Source organism: Lepus europaeus, chromosome 17, assembly GCF_033115175.1.
Source record: "Lepus europaeus isolate LE1 chromosome 17, mLepTim1.pri, whole genome shotgun sequence".
NCBI lineage: Eukaryota > Metazoa > Chordata > Mammalia > Lagomorpha > Leporidae > Lepus > Lepus europaeus.
In genome coordinates this window covers 62,688,807-62,702,232 of record NC_084843.1, presented here as the reverse complement: position 1 = coordinate 62,702,232, position 13,426 = coordinate 62,688,807, and the positions used below count along the sequence as shown (strand labels likewise).

Below are 13,426 nucleotides of genomic sequence, written 5' to 3'. Positions count from 1 at the left end.
GGCATTAAGGAGTTTGCTAAGAACCTGAACGGTAGGATTAGAAAGTGAGGGCTCTGAGGAAGACTGGCTAAAGGAAAAGGAGATGAAGTTTGGTTTCTTAGAGTGACTTGGTGGATTGGGTCCTTCTCCAGAATGAGGCATATTTGTGCTCTAGTTCCCTCCATTTCCTTTTGCTTGCCTGTGTTTACCCAACCACATCCTGCTGTTTGTTAATCATCATCTCTATGTTTTGTTTTTTTGTTTTTGTTTTTTTGTCTTGTCTCATTATAAGGATTCATCAAACGTGAGGAAAAAGCCTTTGGAAACCGGGCACCGTTGTTCGAGCTCCTCTTCCCTCCCTGTCATCCATGACCCTCCTGTGTGTCTCCTTGGTCCCCAACTCTACCCTCCCCAGCCACAGTTCCTGTCCCCAGGTGTCCTGATGCCCAGCATGGCAGGGGAGCCCCATAGACCCCCAGGTAACTTCCCACCCAATCTAACATTACAAATAAATGCCACAACATGGTACCTTTCCAGGGGCTTCTGAGGATAATCACTGTACCTACTGGGACAGGGGTGTCCCAAGGAGGGGTGGTATAAGGCTACGAATTACACATTTAAGATCAAGCATTGATTTGGATGAATTATGACTAAATAATGTTTTGGGCACCATGGTTCTTAGACCAGGGGCCTGGAACAGCACCTCTGGAATCTGTATTTGTGAGAATAACTGTTTCACTGATGATGGAATAAGCTTTTAAGTAACCAATGAGAGTCTTTGGGGTCCTCCCGCCCTCCCCAACCAGAAAGTATCAACTCCATTAGCTAGTTTTCTCACATTTTATCCACTGAGTCTCAGAAGATGGTCTAGGTCTACAGGATAATGGGAAAGTCTGGCCTGTGGGCCATATAAGGCCCATGAAATCATTTGGTCTGGTCCTACCAAGGCAACCAGGTGAGACTCGAAAGTCAATAAATCTACAGTGGGCTAATTTTTAAGTTGGTAATTTTGTGTGGCCTGCAAATGATGTTACACATATCCACATGGCCCTTGGTAGAAGAAGGGATCCCTGCCCCTGGTTGAGAAGGAATAAATGGGAGATGTGGAAAGACCTTGTATATGGGGTACCCATGCCATGTGTATAGATCCAAACAGTCCTAGGGAAGGTGGGCAGCAGCTTTCCGGCTTTGACTCTCCATGGCAAGATGTTCTCCATTTCCTCCTCACGGGCTGAGTGCACAACTTAAGGCAGTGGTTCTAAAAGGGAAAGAGGGGGTACTACGGGCATATCCTGAATAGGGACCATTTGAGTGACTGCGGCTGCTACACACCTGCAGGTCATTCCTTCACCACCTCCAATTATTACCCCAATATATCAGTAACACCAAGGTCAAATAAGTGTTTAGAAATGGCATTCTATATTGTGTATCGTGAGAAGTGGTGTGAACACAAGTGGAGATCTTAGAGATTGAGCAAGAATGTAAGAAGAGGCAGCTTGACTGGAGTGAAGGTACCATGTAAGGAAAAGATGAGTGAGATTTTAGATTGGTGGCTCTAGGAGTAAACTTGTTACAGTGAGAGAGTAAACATTTGCTATATCAGGAAGCCGTGTGTGTGTGTGTGTGTGTGTGAGGAAACATTATAGTGGAGCAAGGAAGAAATATGACAGCGTCCAGGAGTCTTTTTCATTTGCCCAGGTTGGGAGTAAGAGATTTGATTTTTATGTATATTAAAATTTTTAAAAACAGAATCAAATGCAAAACTGGATTCTTTCTTTCCCTTGTGTGTATGCTCCTGGAGGATTGGGAAGGGGGCAAAATAGCTAGGAATGGTCTTCTGAGAAGGGTAGTGGTTTTCTGAAGATGCTCAGTGTTTGGGTTTCTTTTCTTTCCCCAGGAACTTCAAGGAGTGTCCAGCAGTTTCTGGCTGTGTGTGACAGGGGTGAAACTTCCCAAGGGTTCAAGTACACAGGAAGGACTTTGAACTACCGGAGTCTCCCCCATCGTTCCAGAGCAGATGCCTCCTGGGGACCCTGGTTAGAGACCAACCAGCGTATTGAGGCCAGATTCATGACTACTCCAGGGTGCAAGCCTCAGCTAACCCACACTGCCACATCACCAGAAAGAAGCCAGGGCCTGCAGGTTCCTCATGCTCAGTCCTGGGGAGATCTGTCCCATTCACCTTCCCTGCCTCCCGTTGTTCACCCTGTGTCCCCACCATCCAGCAGTCTTCATGTACCTCTGAGGTCAGCTTGGAATCCAGGTCCTGTTCCAGGGTCCCGAGCCCCTGGTCCTCGAAGAGTAGATATGCCCCCAGATGATGACTGGAGGCAAAGCAGTTATGTTTCCCAGTCTGGACACAGGAGGAGAGGGGGAGAGGGGTTTCTGTTTGCTCTAGCAGATGCCCCTGGAAGAGAGCAGAACAGGGCTCGAGCCCTACAGCACAGCAGGTGGTAAGGGTCATTGTCTTCCTTTCCTGGGGCCACACCTTTCTTCTATGGCAGAGTTGGTACTTTGCATCTCTGCCCATGATTGTGCTATTCTCACCTCAACACAGAATTGGCAGTTTCTCCTAGGGATACCAGGAACTTTTAAACTTGAGACCTGGCTCTTTTGGAGGGTATATTTGAAATTCCAGCTTCTATTTCCCCTAGCAAAAGGAAGCAGCTGCTGTTTAAGGCTTTATTTGAGCCACTTTAAAGATTAATCCATAATACTACTCTTGACACTAGCCATTCCTTAGGATCTTAAGGTCACCATTTTATTCCTGGATATTTTATGCCCCCACCTCCAACTAAACCATCATCGTCTGTTCTCCACTGTGTTCCCAACTTGTATGTTTTGTTTTTCCTACCCATCCCACCTACCTGACCCTCTGTCTTCTCATCTATCCTTAGAGGGATATGTAGCCCTGCGGTCCTAGTCCTGGCCATATCATTCAGGACAGCCCACCTGCCTGGATGTTATGGCCTCTCCACCTTCCCTTTAAACCTAGAATGCAGAGCTGCCAATATAATATTTGCCCTTCTGAACAGATGGAGTCAGACACACTAACACACCTTCCTGTCCTCAGCAGCAGAGCCATTACTGCCACTGCTCAGTCGCTGTTGTAAACCCTGAGTCAGCTGAACTATTTTAGGGCCAAGCATACTGTTTTTGTAAAGTATTTTTCATTAATAAATCTATAAGATAGTTCTATTTAATCCCTTGTCATTCTTCCCTTTTGTATGCTTTTGGTCTTTTTTTATTGGGGTGGGGAGGACTGGACAGAAAAACGAATTGGTTTGTGACTGAGTGAAAGTGAGGGGCCGGAGGAACCAAGAGATACACACACAAGGTGGGAGTCAATGGATTCTAAAATAGAGTGCCTTTTCTTGTCACTACTGCTAGTAGCATATTTCCTATCCCTTTCCTGCCAGTAGTCAATACACCACACGTTATATACTTCCTTCCTCCATTCCTTAGGGAGATTTTTCTGGGGACTTGAACTCTTCCTACAAACTAATTCAAATTCAGGTACTCTTGGTGCCTTTCTGCTGCCTCCCTGGTTTGTGGTGTGCCTCCTGTCCCTTCCTTGTCCTCTTCCCATGGCAACCCCTTTCCTGGGGAGTTACCATCACCCTGCCGCACTCTTGAGAGCCCCTCCCCTCTAAAGTTATGTTGTGTGCAAAGAGGAGTACCCATTGGGCTTTTCCTCTTTCCTCCCAGGTCTCAGGGTCATTCTGATTACACCAAGAAGAGGTACAAAGGTACTCTCTGAGACTCTGGACTCCTGATCATCACCACGCATTGTGCACTGATTCTCAGCGCGTGTTTTATTTGAGCAAGAGGATGCGCAGGAATTTTTCAATCCATCCCACTTGCATTCCATACTGTCAAGATACAAGGGTATTTTTAACAGTTTGTGGAAAAATGGAATTAGAAGATAAGTTTATTTTGGGGCAAAAATTTTGAGTTCCATACCAACAAGTAGTCTTAAGAAAGTTCATAGAAAATGTGTATTATGAAAACACTATGCATGGTTGGAACAATTTTTCTTTTGAAAGATTTATTTTTATGTATTTGAAAAGCAGAGTGACAGAGAGCGAGAGACAGATAAAGAGAGCAAGATCTTGCATCTGCTGGTTGACTCCTCAAATGGTCACACGGCCAGAGTGGGTCACTAGGCCAAGGCCAGAAGCCTAGAACTCCATCCGCGTCTCCCCTATAGGTGGCAGAGGCCCAGACAGCTAGGCCATCTTTTGCTGTTTTCCCAGGTGCATTAGCAGGGAGCTGGATTGGAAGTAGAGCAGCCAGGAGTCAACCAGTACTCATATCTGATGCTGGTGTTGCAGGGCTGGCTTAGCCTGGTGCGCCACAAACCTGGCCCAAGATTTGAAAAATGTTTTGCACAAAAATATACTATGTTTTCATTCCATTTTTTCATAAGCCTTTTTCTCCCCATTTTATTAGAACGGCAGATAAACAGACAGACAAACAGATCTCCTATTCTCTGGTTTACTCCTCAAATCCCTGCAACAGCCGGGGCTGGGCCCGGCCAGAAGTAGGAGTCTGGAACTCCATTTGGGTCTTCCACATGGGTGGCAGGGGTGCAAGTACTTGAACCATCATTTTTAGCTCCCAGGGAGTGCAATTCATAGACAGCTGGATTGGAAACAGAGAAGCCAGGACCTGAACCTGGCACTTGGCTATAGGATGCCGATGTCTCCAATTTAACCACTGTGTCAAATGCCTGCCGTCTCCACAAACTTTTTAAAGTACCCTCATAAATAGACAGTGGATATGCTGGTTGCTATCCATATCCTTAGTAGATATTCTTCTAATAATTACGGACTCGACAGTCCTTGTCCCTCTGCTCCATTCCCCACGAATGTCACTGTCACTTTGATCTCTAGAGAGGTTCCATAGGTTACCCAGGCCCAGATTCTGTGTGTGCACAGAAATAAGGAATTCGTTTCCAATTGCCTATTTACTCCTCTACTTTCCGAATCTATTTTCTGCATGAATCAAGAGGCTGAGGCTGTGTCTTTTTCAGGTGGATTCTGCAGATTATTTGAACATCTGGTGGTGTCATCCTCTTACTTCTCCTTACCTGTTTTGATTCTTTACCCTTGGAGCTTGGCCTGCTTCAGCTGCGTTTTAATCCTGTGCCTTCAGACCCTTGACAATTCCAGAGTCTAGACACAAGGGCCAGCATTCTTACCAAACTCCATTTTGAAAATCTTCCCTTCTTGGCTGGAGAACCTATAATGTCTCCTATGTTCTTATCCCGTCCACCCTTTAGTACTCAGATCTGGTAGCTAAATTGTGATACATTTGGTTCTCTGTTAGTAGCAGTTTCTGAAGTTTAATCACCTCTCCCCATTTTACTATTAGCTTCATGACAGGCGGTGTAGTTTCCTTGCTTTCATTTATCACAGCAGCCAGCCACAGACTGTCCCTTCTCCTCACCCTCTTTTGTTTCTGTACGCAAAGAAATTTTAACCTGATCCCTTGGCCTCGTCCTGTTTCTCTTCTAGCCTCAGTAATTTTGCCCAAGTCCCTAGAGCCTGCCCCGCCCCCGCCCCCGCACGCGCGGTGCATGCCGGTCTTAGCCCCTCTGTAGGGAACGAGGGTCCGCCATGTTCCCCGGCGGGGCCGCCGCTTGGCTCTGGTAGCCGCCGCCCCCGCCCCCAAACCCCGCCCGGCCCAACGCCTAGCCGAGCCCCGGGCCCAGCATGGCCGCCCCGGAGCCGGCGCGGGCTGCGCCGCCCCCACCCCCGCCCCCGCCGCCCCCTCCCGGGGCCGACCGCGTCGTCAAAGGTGAGAGGTGGACGAAGCCCTGGGGGCCTGGCCTGAGGAGATGTGTGTGGAGGGCGGGCGGGAGAGCGTCCCCTCGGGAGCGGGCCCGGAAGGGCGGGCGAGTGACTGGCTGCCTCCCCTGGGGAGTGGCCCCTGGGCGGGCCCCTGCTGGGCTGGGCTGAGGCGGTGGCGGAGGCTCCGGGATGTCCCGGTTGCCGTCAGGCCGGGGCAGGGGTTTTGCTCTCGGGGTTTCCTAGCCCCGGGGCTGAGGCTGCTAGCTGCAGTGAGCCCCTTTTCTTCTTCTCCTCGGCCTGTCATCGCGGCGCAGGGCCCGCGGTTAGCTTCCTGCTCCGCAACAGCTGCGCTTCTGGCTTGCCGGGGCGGACCGAGGGGCTTGGAGACCTTCAGCCACGCGGGGCCGGGCGATGAGCAGTCAGAATTGCCTCGGCTTTGGCCCACGCCTGCTCCCCAGTGACAGCCGTCCGCCCTGTTCGCGCGTAGCCAGCGCCAGCCGCAGGGGTTCGCGCTTGCCTCTCAGGTGCCATCCCGCAAGCAACTGGGGGAACCGTATGGTATTGCACAAGGGTGAGGGGTAGAGGCCGGCTTTGGGAGCCCAGGCTTTAAGTGCAGAATAGGAGTGAAAAGCAGTATAAAAGAAGGAAAGCATCGTGGGGAGAAAAAAGCTATTTACTTGGAAAGCTGTGAACACTGGTCAAAAGGGGTTTACCTACCCCTCCTCTGGACACACGCCCTCCCCCCACCCCTTTCCTAGAAGAAAAAAATGTTTCGGAGCCGGGGAGAATATGGCTTTTTGGTGGTAAAAGTTGGCAGGTTAAAATGGAGAAACTAACGACTGATTGAGAGTTGTTTGAGTCCAGGATTTCTGGGAGAGCCCATCAACTTCAAACACTGCTGTGGAGGTTAAAAACAGTATGAAGTGAGTTTTCTTCACCGGATAGCTGGGTCAATAAATTGATATTATTGTTGAATAAATGTTTTGTAATTTGTATATTTTTAAAATATAATTTTTAAATGATTTTTTTCTTTCAGCTTTTCACATATACTGTCATAGTGTTTAAACAGCCCATTTTTTTTTGAAATCTGACCCCATATTTTTAGTAAAGTATTTAAAAACAAAACTTTTCCCTTTATGAGGGCTTTTAAAAAATATTTTAAAAAATTTCAATCTGATCCTCCTTTGCTTCTTAAAAGAATAGCACTGATTTGTACTGAGGCTAATCTTGATTATATTAAAAGTTGATAATTTATCCAGTTGGGCCCAGCACTGGAATGAACAGAATAGTTAAAGGAATTTTTGTCCTGAGAAATCCTTTTAAAAGAGAAAAAAATTCTGCTAGTTCAGGCATTCATTATATCAATAAATCCTGGACTTTTATATGGGTGGGAACAGCGAACATTGGCTGCAGCTTCATTTTCTGACCATATTTCTTTGTTGTGTGTTCATTTCCCTGGGTACTTTTCACTGTTAGATGGAATAACCAATCATATTCCTGAACAATGAGTTTACACCACCTTTATGCTTGTGAGTCTTCTTGTTCCTTGTCATATATATGATAATTATTTTCTGTACTGCTTTAATGAAGTAAAAATAAGATTCCAAAAATAAGGCAGATAGATTCCTTTAGGGCCTGAGTTGTGAATCTAAAACACAGTCATATTTGCAGTTTGTTACCATTCATTAAAAGTCATTTGATTTAGGATAAGAAGCTGGTTAGTATAGTTAAGTCAAGCTCATGGTTATCCTATCTCCTATTGTGGAGGCAGCTTTCATTTCCTTAGGGAAGTTGTTAGCCAGTTTGAATGCCTGTTATGGATCACACACTTAGAAGTAGTGTGTAATAGGCCGGTGCCGTAGCTCAATAGGCTAATCTTCCGCTGCTGCACCGGCACACTGGGTTCTAGTCCCGGTCGGGGTGCCAGATTCTGTCCTGGTTGCTCCTCTTCCAGTCCAGCTCTCTGCTGTGGTCCGGGAGGGCAGTGGAGGATGGCCCAAGTCCTTGGGCCCTGGATCCGCATGAGAGACCAGGAGAAGCACCTGGCTCCTGGCTTCGGATCAGCGCAGTGCACCGGCTGCAGCAGCCATTGGGGGGTGAACCAACGGAAAAAAAAAAGGAAGACCTTTCTCTCTGTCTGTCTCTTTCACTGTCCACTCTGCCTGTCAATTAAAAAAAAAAAAAAAGAAGAAGTAGTGTGTAATAGACTACTTTACACTGTTCATGGTGGGTAGGAGCTTCCTAGCCAGTTGATGGGAAATTCACCTTTTGTGTGGATTCACAGATCTGCTTTTAAATTTCATCTTAAGGCTTCTTGCATTCAAAGTTGAATAATTCTACCATAATGCTACATTTGGTGATAGAGAACCCTGATCCTGAAGAAAATAGACCTCTCTTCTAGTTCAATTTAAGTTCAGCTTTTTTTTTTTTTTTAAGATTTATTTATTTTATTCGTAAGGCAGAGTTAAAGAGAGAGAGAGGAAGAGATCTTCCATCTGCTGGTTCACTCCCCAGGTGGCTGCAAGGAAGCTAGGAGCATCTTCTGGGTCTCCCACAGTCGTGGCAGGGGCCCAAGCATTTGGGCCATCTTTCACTGCTCTCCAGGGGGCTAATAGGGAGCTGGATCAGAAGTGGAGAAGCTAGGAATCAAACCGGTGCTGAAAGTGGAGGCTTAGCCCACTATGCCAAAGTGCTGGCCCCAAGTTAAACTTGTTAAAATCTAGTTTTAAGTGCAGGATGTAATGTTAGTTTTGCATCTGTACCATTTTGTATTGGTAACATGGAGACTGTTGTTGACATTGGATACAAGTGACCCTTTACTACCTTAGAACATTTCCTTATTGTCTAGATTTTTTGCTTTATACATCTAGTTAGAAGGCCTACACTGTGTAGTCACATGGGTTTTTAAAGTTACATAGATTTGGGGCCAGCGCCATGGTGCAGTGGGTTAATCCTCTGCCTGTGGTTCTTGCATCCTATATGGGCGCTGGTTTGAGTCCAGCTGCCCCTCTTCCAATCCAACTCTCTGCCACGGCCTGGGCCCCTGTACCCACATGGGAGACCAGGAGGAAGCACCTGGTTCCTGGCTTTGGATTGGTGCAGCACCGACTGTTGCAGCCGTCTGGGAAGCGAACTAATAGAGGGAAGACCTCTCTCTCTCTTCCTCTCACTGTCTATAACTCTACCTCTCAAATAAATAAATAAATAAAATCTTTTTTTAAAAAAAGTAAAAAGATAAGAGACACGCACATTCTTTAGAAAAAAAGTTACATAGATTTTTCTGTATTTAATATCAGATGTCTGAAATTCACTTTTTGTAAAATTTGGTAGCTTTTGAGTATTATATAAATGTGATGAATTGATCACTGAAATTATTAGTGGCAAGTTCCTGTCAGTGGTTATGGGTGATTAGGTTTGAGGTTAGTGAAGTTTTTTTTTAAGATTTATTTGTTTGAATGGCAGAGGGACAGAGAGAAAGGGAAAGACTGAAATAGTCCATCTGTGGTTCAGTTCCCAAATGGCCGCAATGGTGGGACTGGGCCAGGCTGAAGCCAAGAGCTTCCTCTAGAATTCCTCTGGGTCTCCCATGTGGACGGAAGGGGCCAAAATATTAAAATCATCTTCTGCTGACTTCCCAGGCACATTATTAGCAGGGAGGTGGGATTGGAAACAGAGCAATGGGATATTAGTGTCATAGGTAGCCGCTTAGCCCTCTGTACCACAGCACTGGCCTCCAGTTCAATTCATTTCTGATCCTACTCCAGCAGCTGGCTCAGGTCAGATTCTGCCCGTTTAAAGATTGATATAAGGGCCGGCACTGTGGTGCAGTAGGTTAATCCTCCACCTGTGGCACTGGCATCCCATATGGGCGCCGGTTCTAGTCCTGGTTGTTCCTCTTCCGATCCAGCTCTCTGCTAAGGCCTGGGAAAGCAGTAGAAGATGGCCCAAGACTTTGGGCCTCTGCACCCACGTGGGAGACCAGGAAGAGGCACCTGGCTCCTGGCTTTGGATCGGCGCAGCTCCGGCCATTGCAGCCATTTGAGGAGTAAACCAATGGACAGAAGACCTCTCTCTCTGTCTCTCCCTCTGATTGTCTGTAGCTCTACCTCTCAAATAAATAAATAAAATCTTAAAAAAAAGATTGATATAAAAAGTTAAATTAAAAAACAGTTTGACATAGCTCAAATGACTTAGAGGAGATAATAAATGCTTTTAAAACTATATTTTCTTAAGCATTTTTCTATTCTTTAGTAAATTGGAAATAAAAATGGAAACACTAGAAAGTATATCTCTTTGTATATGCAAGTGTGCTTTACTGCCACAACAGAAAAATTGGTGTGGTTACTTAAATCACAAATTCCTGAATTTGTGTATATTGTTTTCCTTCCTCCTTCCAAAATCTACTTGATTTGTGTCCATGTATTTTCTATTTTTTCTTAAGATACATTTTTTTTTTTTTTGACATGCAGAGTGGACAGTGAGAGAGACAGAGAGAAAGGTCTTCCTTTGCCGTTGGTTCACCCTCCAATGGCCACCGCGGCCAGCGCGCTGCGGCCAGCGCACCGCGCTGACCCAAAGGCAGGAGCCAGGTGCTTCTCCTGGTCTCCCATGCGGGTGCAGGGCCCAAGCACCTGGGCCATCCTCCACTGTACTCCCTGGCCACAGCAGAGAGCTGGCCTGGAAGAAGGGCAACCGGGACTAGAACCCGGTGTGCCGGCGCCACAAGGCAGAGGATTAGCCTATTGAGCCACGGCGCCCGCCTTAAGATACTTTAAACATACAGTTTTTGTTGTATAGACTAGGTCCCCAATTTGTAAAGCTATATTGTTGCTTGAGATTATCAAGTCTGATAGTTTTTTTTTTTAATTAAACAAATTATTTACTTTCATCTACTTAAAAGGTAGAGCTACAGAGATAAAGAAAAAGAGAGGTATGTTCTATCTATGGGTTCACTTCCCAGAGGCCCAGACCAACTGGGGCCTGGCTGGGCAGAAGCCAGGAGTCCAGAACTCCATCTGGATCTCCCACAAGGGTGGCAGGGGCTCAGGTCTTGGGCCATCATTTGCTGCCTCTTAGGATTCATTATCAGGAATCTGGATCAGAGTGGAGTGGCTGGGTACCCCAGTATAGGATATGGACATCCCAAATGGTGGTTTACCACTCTGCATCCTAGCACCCACACCAAGTCTCTTAGTGTTGAAACAAAAATTCAGCTTTATCACTTAACGTTGTCTATTCTGTGTATATATTCATTTTTAGCACCTATGGGATGAGTCATTTTCCTTTACATTCAACATTTTTTTCCAGTTTTCTAGATTATATTATTGGACTTTCTGTGTATGCGTGTGTGTGTTTGTTTTATTTTTAAGCTGATATATTTCTGATGGGCAGTTCTTACCTTTTTTAGGTTCTGTTGCCAGCCACTTGGCTTATAAATCTAAGGTCATTTGCCTAAAGTGTTTTCCAGTACCTTAGCTTTATAAGGATTCCTTATTTTCATTATAAATTTTCAGATGACCCACATAGGTTTTAGGGTTATGTTGCTAGTTTCATTATAATTTAAAGCAGCTTGATTTTTACTTGTTGCTTACAAAGTCTATTTTATTTACTTAGCTATATGTGAAGACAGTTATCTGTGTAAAAATAAATGATGACATTTCTTTTCCACTTCCCCCATTAAACTGTTAACCATATTAAAATAAATCGTAAGTACAAGGTGTCCTAGAGAAAGTGAAGGATCAGAATATAATGTGTGTGTGTGTGTGTGTGTGAGAGAGAGAGAGAGATGTAGACAAAAAAGTGGGGAGGGAAGTAGGAACACACTGTGGTAATAAGTTATTTTAAAAGGAAAATACCGGCCAGCGCCGCGGCTCACTAGGCTAATCCTCTGCCTGCGGCACTGGCACACTGGGTTCTAGTCCAGATTGGGGCGCCAGATTCTGTCCCGGTTACTCCTCTTCCAGTCCAGCTCTCTGCTGTGGCCCGGGAAGGCAGTGGAGGATGGCCCAGGTCCTTGGGCCCTGGACCCACATGGGAGACCAGGAGAAGCACCTGGCTCCTGACTTCGGATCAGCGTGGTGCGCCGGCTGCAGCGTGCCGGCCGCAGTGGCCATTGGGGGGGTGAACCAACGGCAAAAGGAAGACCTTTCTCTCTCTCTCTCTCTCTCTCTCACTGTCCACTCTATCTGTCAAAAAAAACAAAAATTAAAAATAAAAAAAAAGGAAAATACAATGCAGGAAATACAGCTGCTCAATAGTGAAGCAGAAGCTTCAGATTTCAGAGCTACTAAATGAATTGTCAAGAGTTTTAAGGAAAAGTTTGGTGGAAAGAACCTTAATTTATTAATTGAGATGTGTTTTAGTGCTAATTATATGACTTCAGTTCCATCATAAGTTTAGGGATTGGTGTTGTGGCACAGTGGGTTAAGCTGCAACCTACAGTACCGCTATCCCATATGGAGTCCCTGTTGCTCCACTTCTGATCCAGCTCCCTGCTAATGCACCTGGGAAAGCAGCAGAGGACCGCCCATGTGTTTGGGCCCCTGTACCCATGTGGGAGATCCAGAAAAAGCTCCTGGCTCCTGGCTTCCAACTGGCCCAGCCCCAGCCATTGTGGCCATTTGGGGAGTGAACCAGGAAGACCTCCCTCCCTCTCTCTCTCTCTCCCTTTATCTGTCTGTAACCCTGCCTTTCAAATAAGTAACTTAAATCTTTTTTTTTTTTTTTTTTTTTTTTACAGGCAGAGTGGATAGTGAGAGAGAGAGAGACAGAGAGAAAGGTCTTCCTTTTTGCCGTTGGTTCACCCTCCAATGGCCGCTGCGGATGGCGCATCTCGCTGATCCGAAGCCAGGAGCCAGGTGCTTCTCCTGGTCTCCCATGCGGGTGCAGGGCCCAAGGACTTGGGCCATCCTCCACTGCCTTCCCGGGCCATAGCAGAGAGCTGGCCTGGAAGAGGGGCAACCGGGATAGAATCCGGCGCCCCAACCGGGACTAGAACCCGGTGTGCCGGCGCCGCAAGGTGAAGGATTAGCCTGTTAAGCCACGGCGCCGGCCAACTTAAATCTTTATAAAAAAAAGTTTATATACAGATGTAAAATAAACTGAAGTTAATTGGGCATCCTTGTGTGTAAAATTTATTTTGAAACATCCAGGAAGTCAAATAGCAAATATTTTTAAAATGTCTACTGTATGCTTAATAACTGTAAGTAGATAACAGAAGTATGAAATATACTGTTGATCCCTGGGGAAATAGGTTTTCATGAAAAGTTAATAATGCAATAAATATGGATATGATTAATGATTGCCAGATTAAGTGTTAGAGCCATTTGCGTGGCTGAGTTCAAAGGAAGGAGTGGTGATTCTTGGCTGGAGTGGTCTAAGAAGGATTTTTATGGGAAGAAATGGGCCCTTAAAGGATGGGTCTGATTGAAATAGGCAGAGGAGGAGACCATTTATTTTTGCAGCATTTTGTTTAAAGATTTATTTGAAAGAGTTAGAGAGATTTTTTCCATCTGCTGGTTCATTCCCCAAATGGCCGCAACAGCCAGGGCTGGTCCAGGCTGAATCTAGAAGCCTGGAACTCTATACAGGTTTCATATGGGTGCCAGGGGCCTAACTACTTGGACCACCTGCTGTTGTTTTCTCAGGCACAT

The 13,426-nt window shown here is 45.9% G+C and overlaps 2 protein-coding genes across 19 annotated transcripts in view; both read left to right on the top strand.

Annotated features, from left to right (window-relative positions):
* The window catches only part of USP54 (ubiquitin specific peptidase 54), a 131,128-nt gene extending 127,952 nt beyond the window's left edge, over nt 1–3,176 (top strand). For 13 of the 15 annotated variants that reach the window (XM_062214121.1, XM_062214126.1, XM_062214123.1 and 10 more), the window contains 2 exons: nt 272–458; nt 1,877–3,176. In XM_062214121.1, the coding sequence (XP_062070105.1) occupies nt 272–458; nt 1,877–2,436 (747 nt within the window). In that variant the 3' untranslated portion in view covers nt 2,437–3,176. The remainder of the gene's footprint in view (nt 1–271; nt 459–1,876) is intronic. The other 2 variants (XM_062214132.1, XM_062214133.1) reach the window with 1 other exon arrangement.
* A 2,520-nt stretch (nt 3,177–5,696) lies between these two features.
* Nucleotides 5,697–13,426, top strand: part of PPP3CB (protein phosphatase 3 catalytic subunit beta) — a 67,536-nt gene continuing 59,806 nt past the window's right edge. For all 4 annotated transcript variants that reach the window (XM_062215081.1, XM_062215078.1, XM_062215080.1 and 1 more), the window contains exon 1: nt 5,697–5,781. In XM_062215081.1, the coding sequence (XP_062071065.1) occupies nt 5,697–5,781 (85 nt within the window). The remainder of the gene's footprint in view (nt 5,782–13,426) is intronic.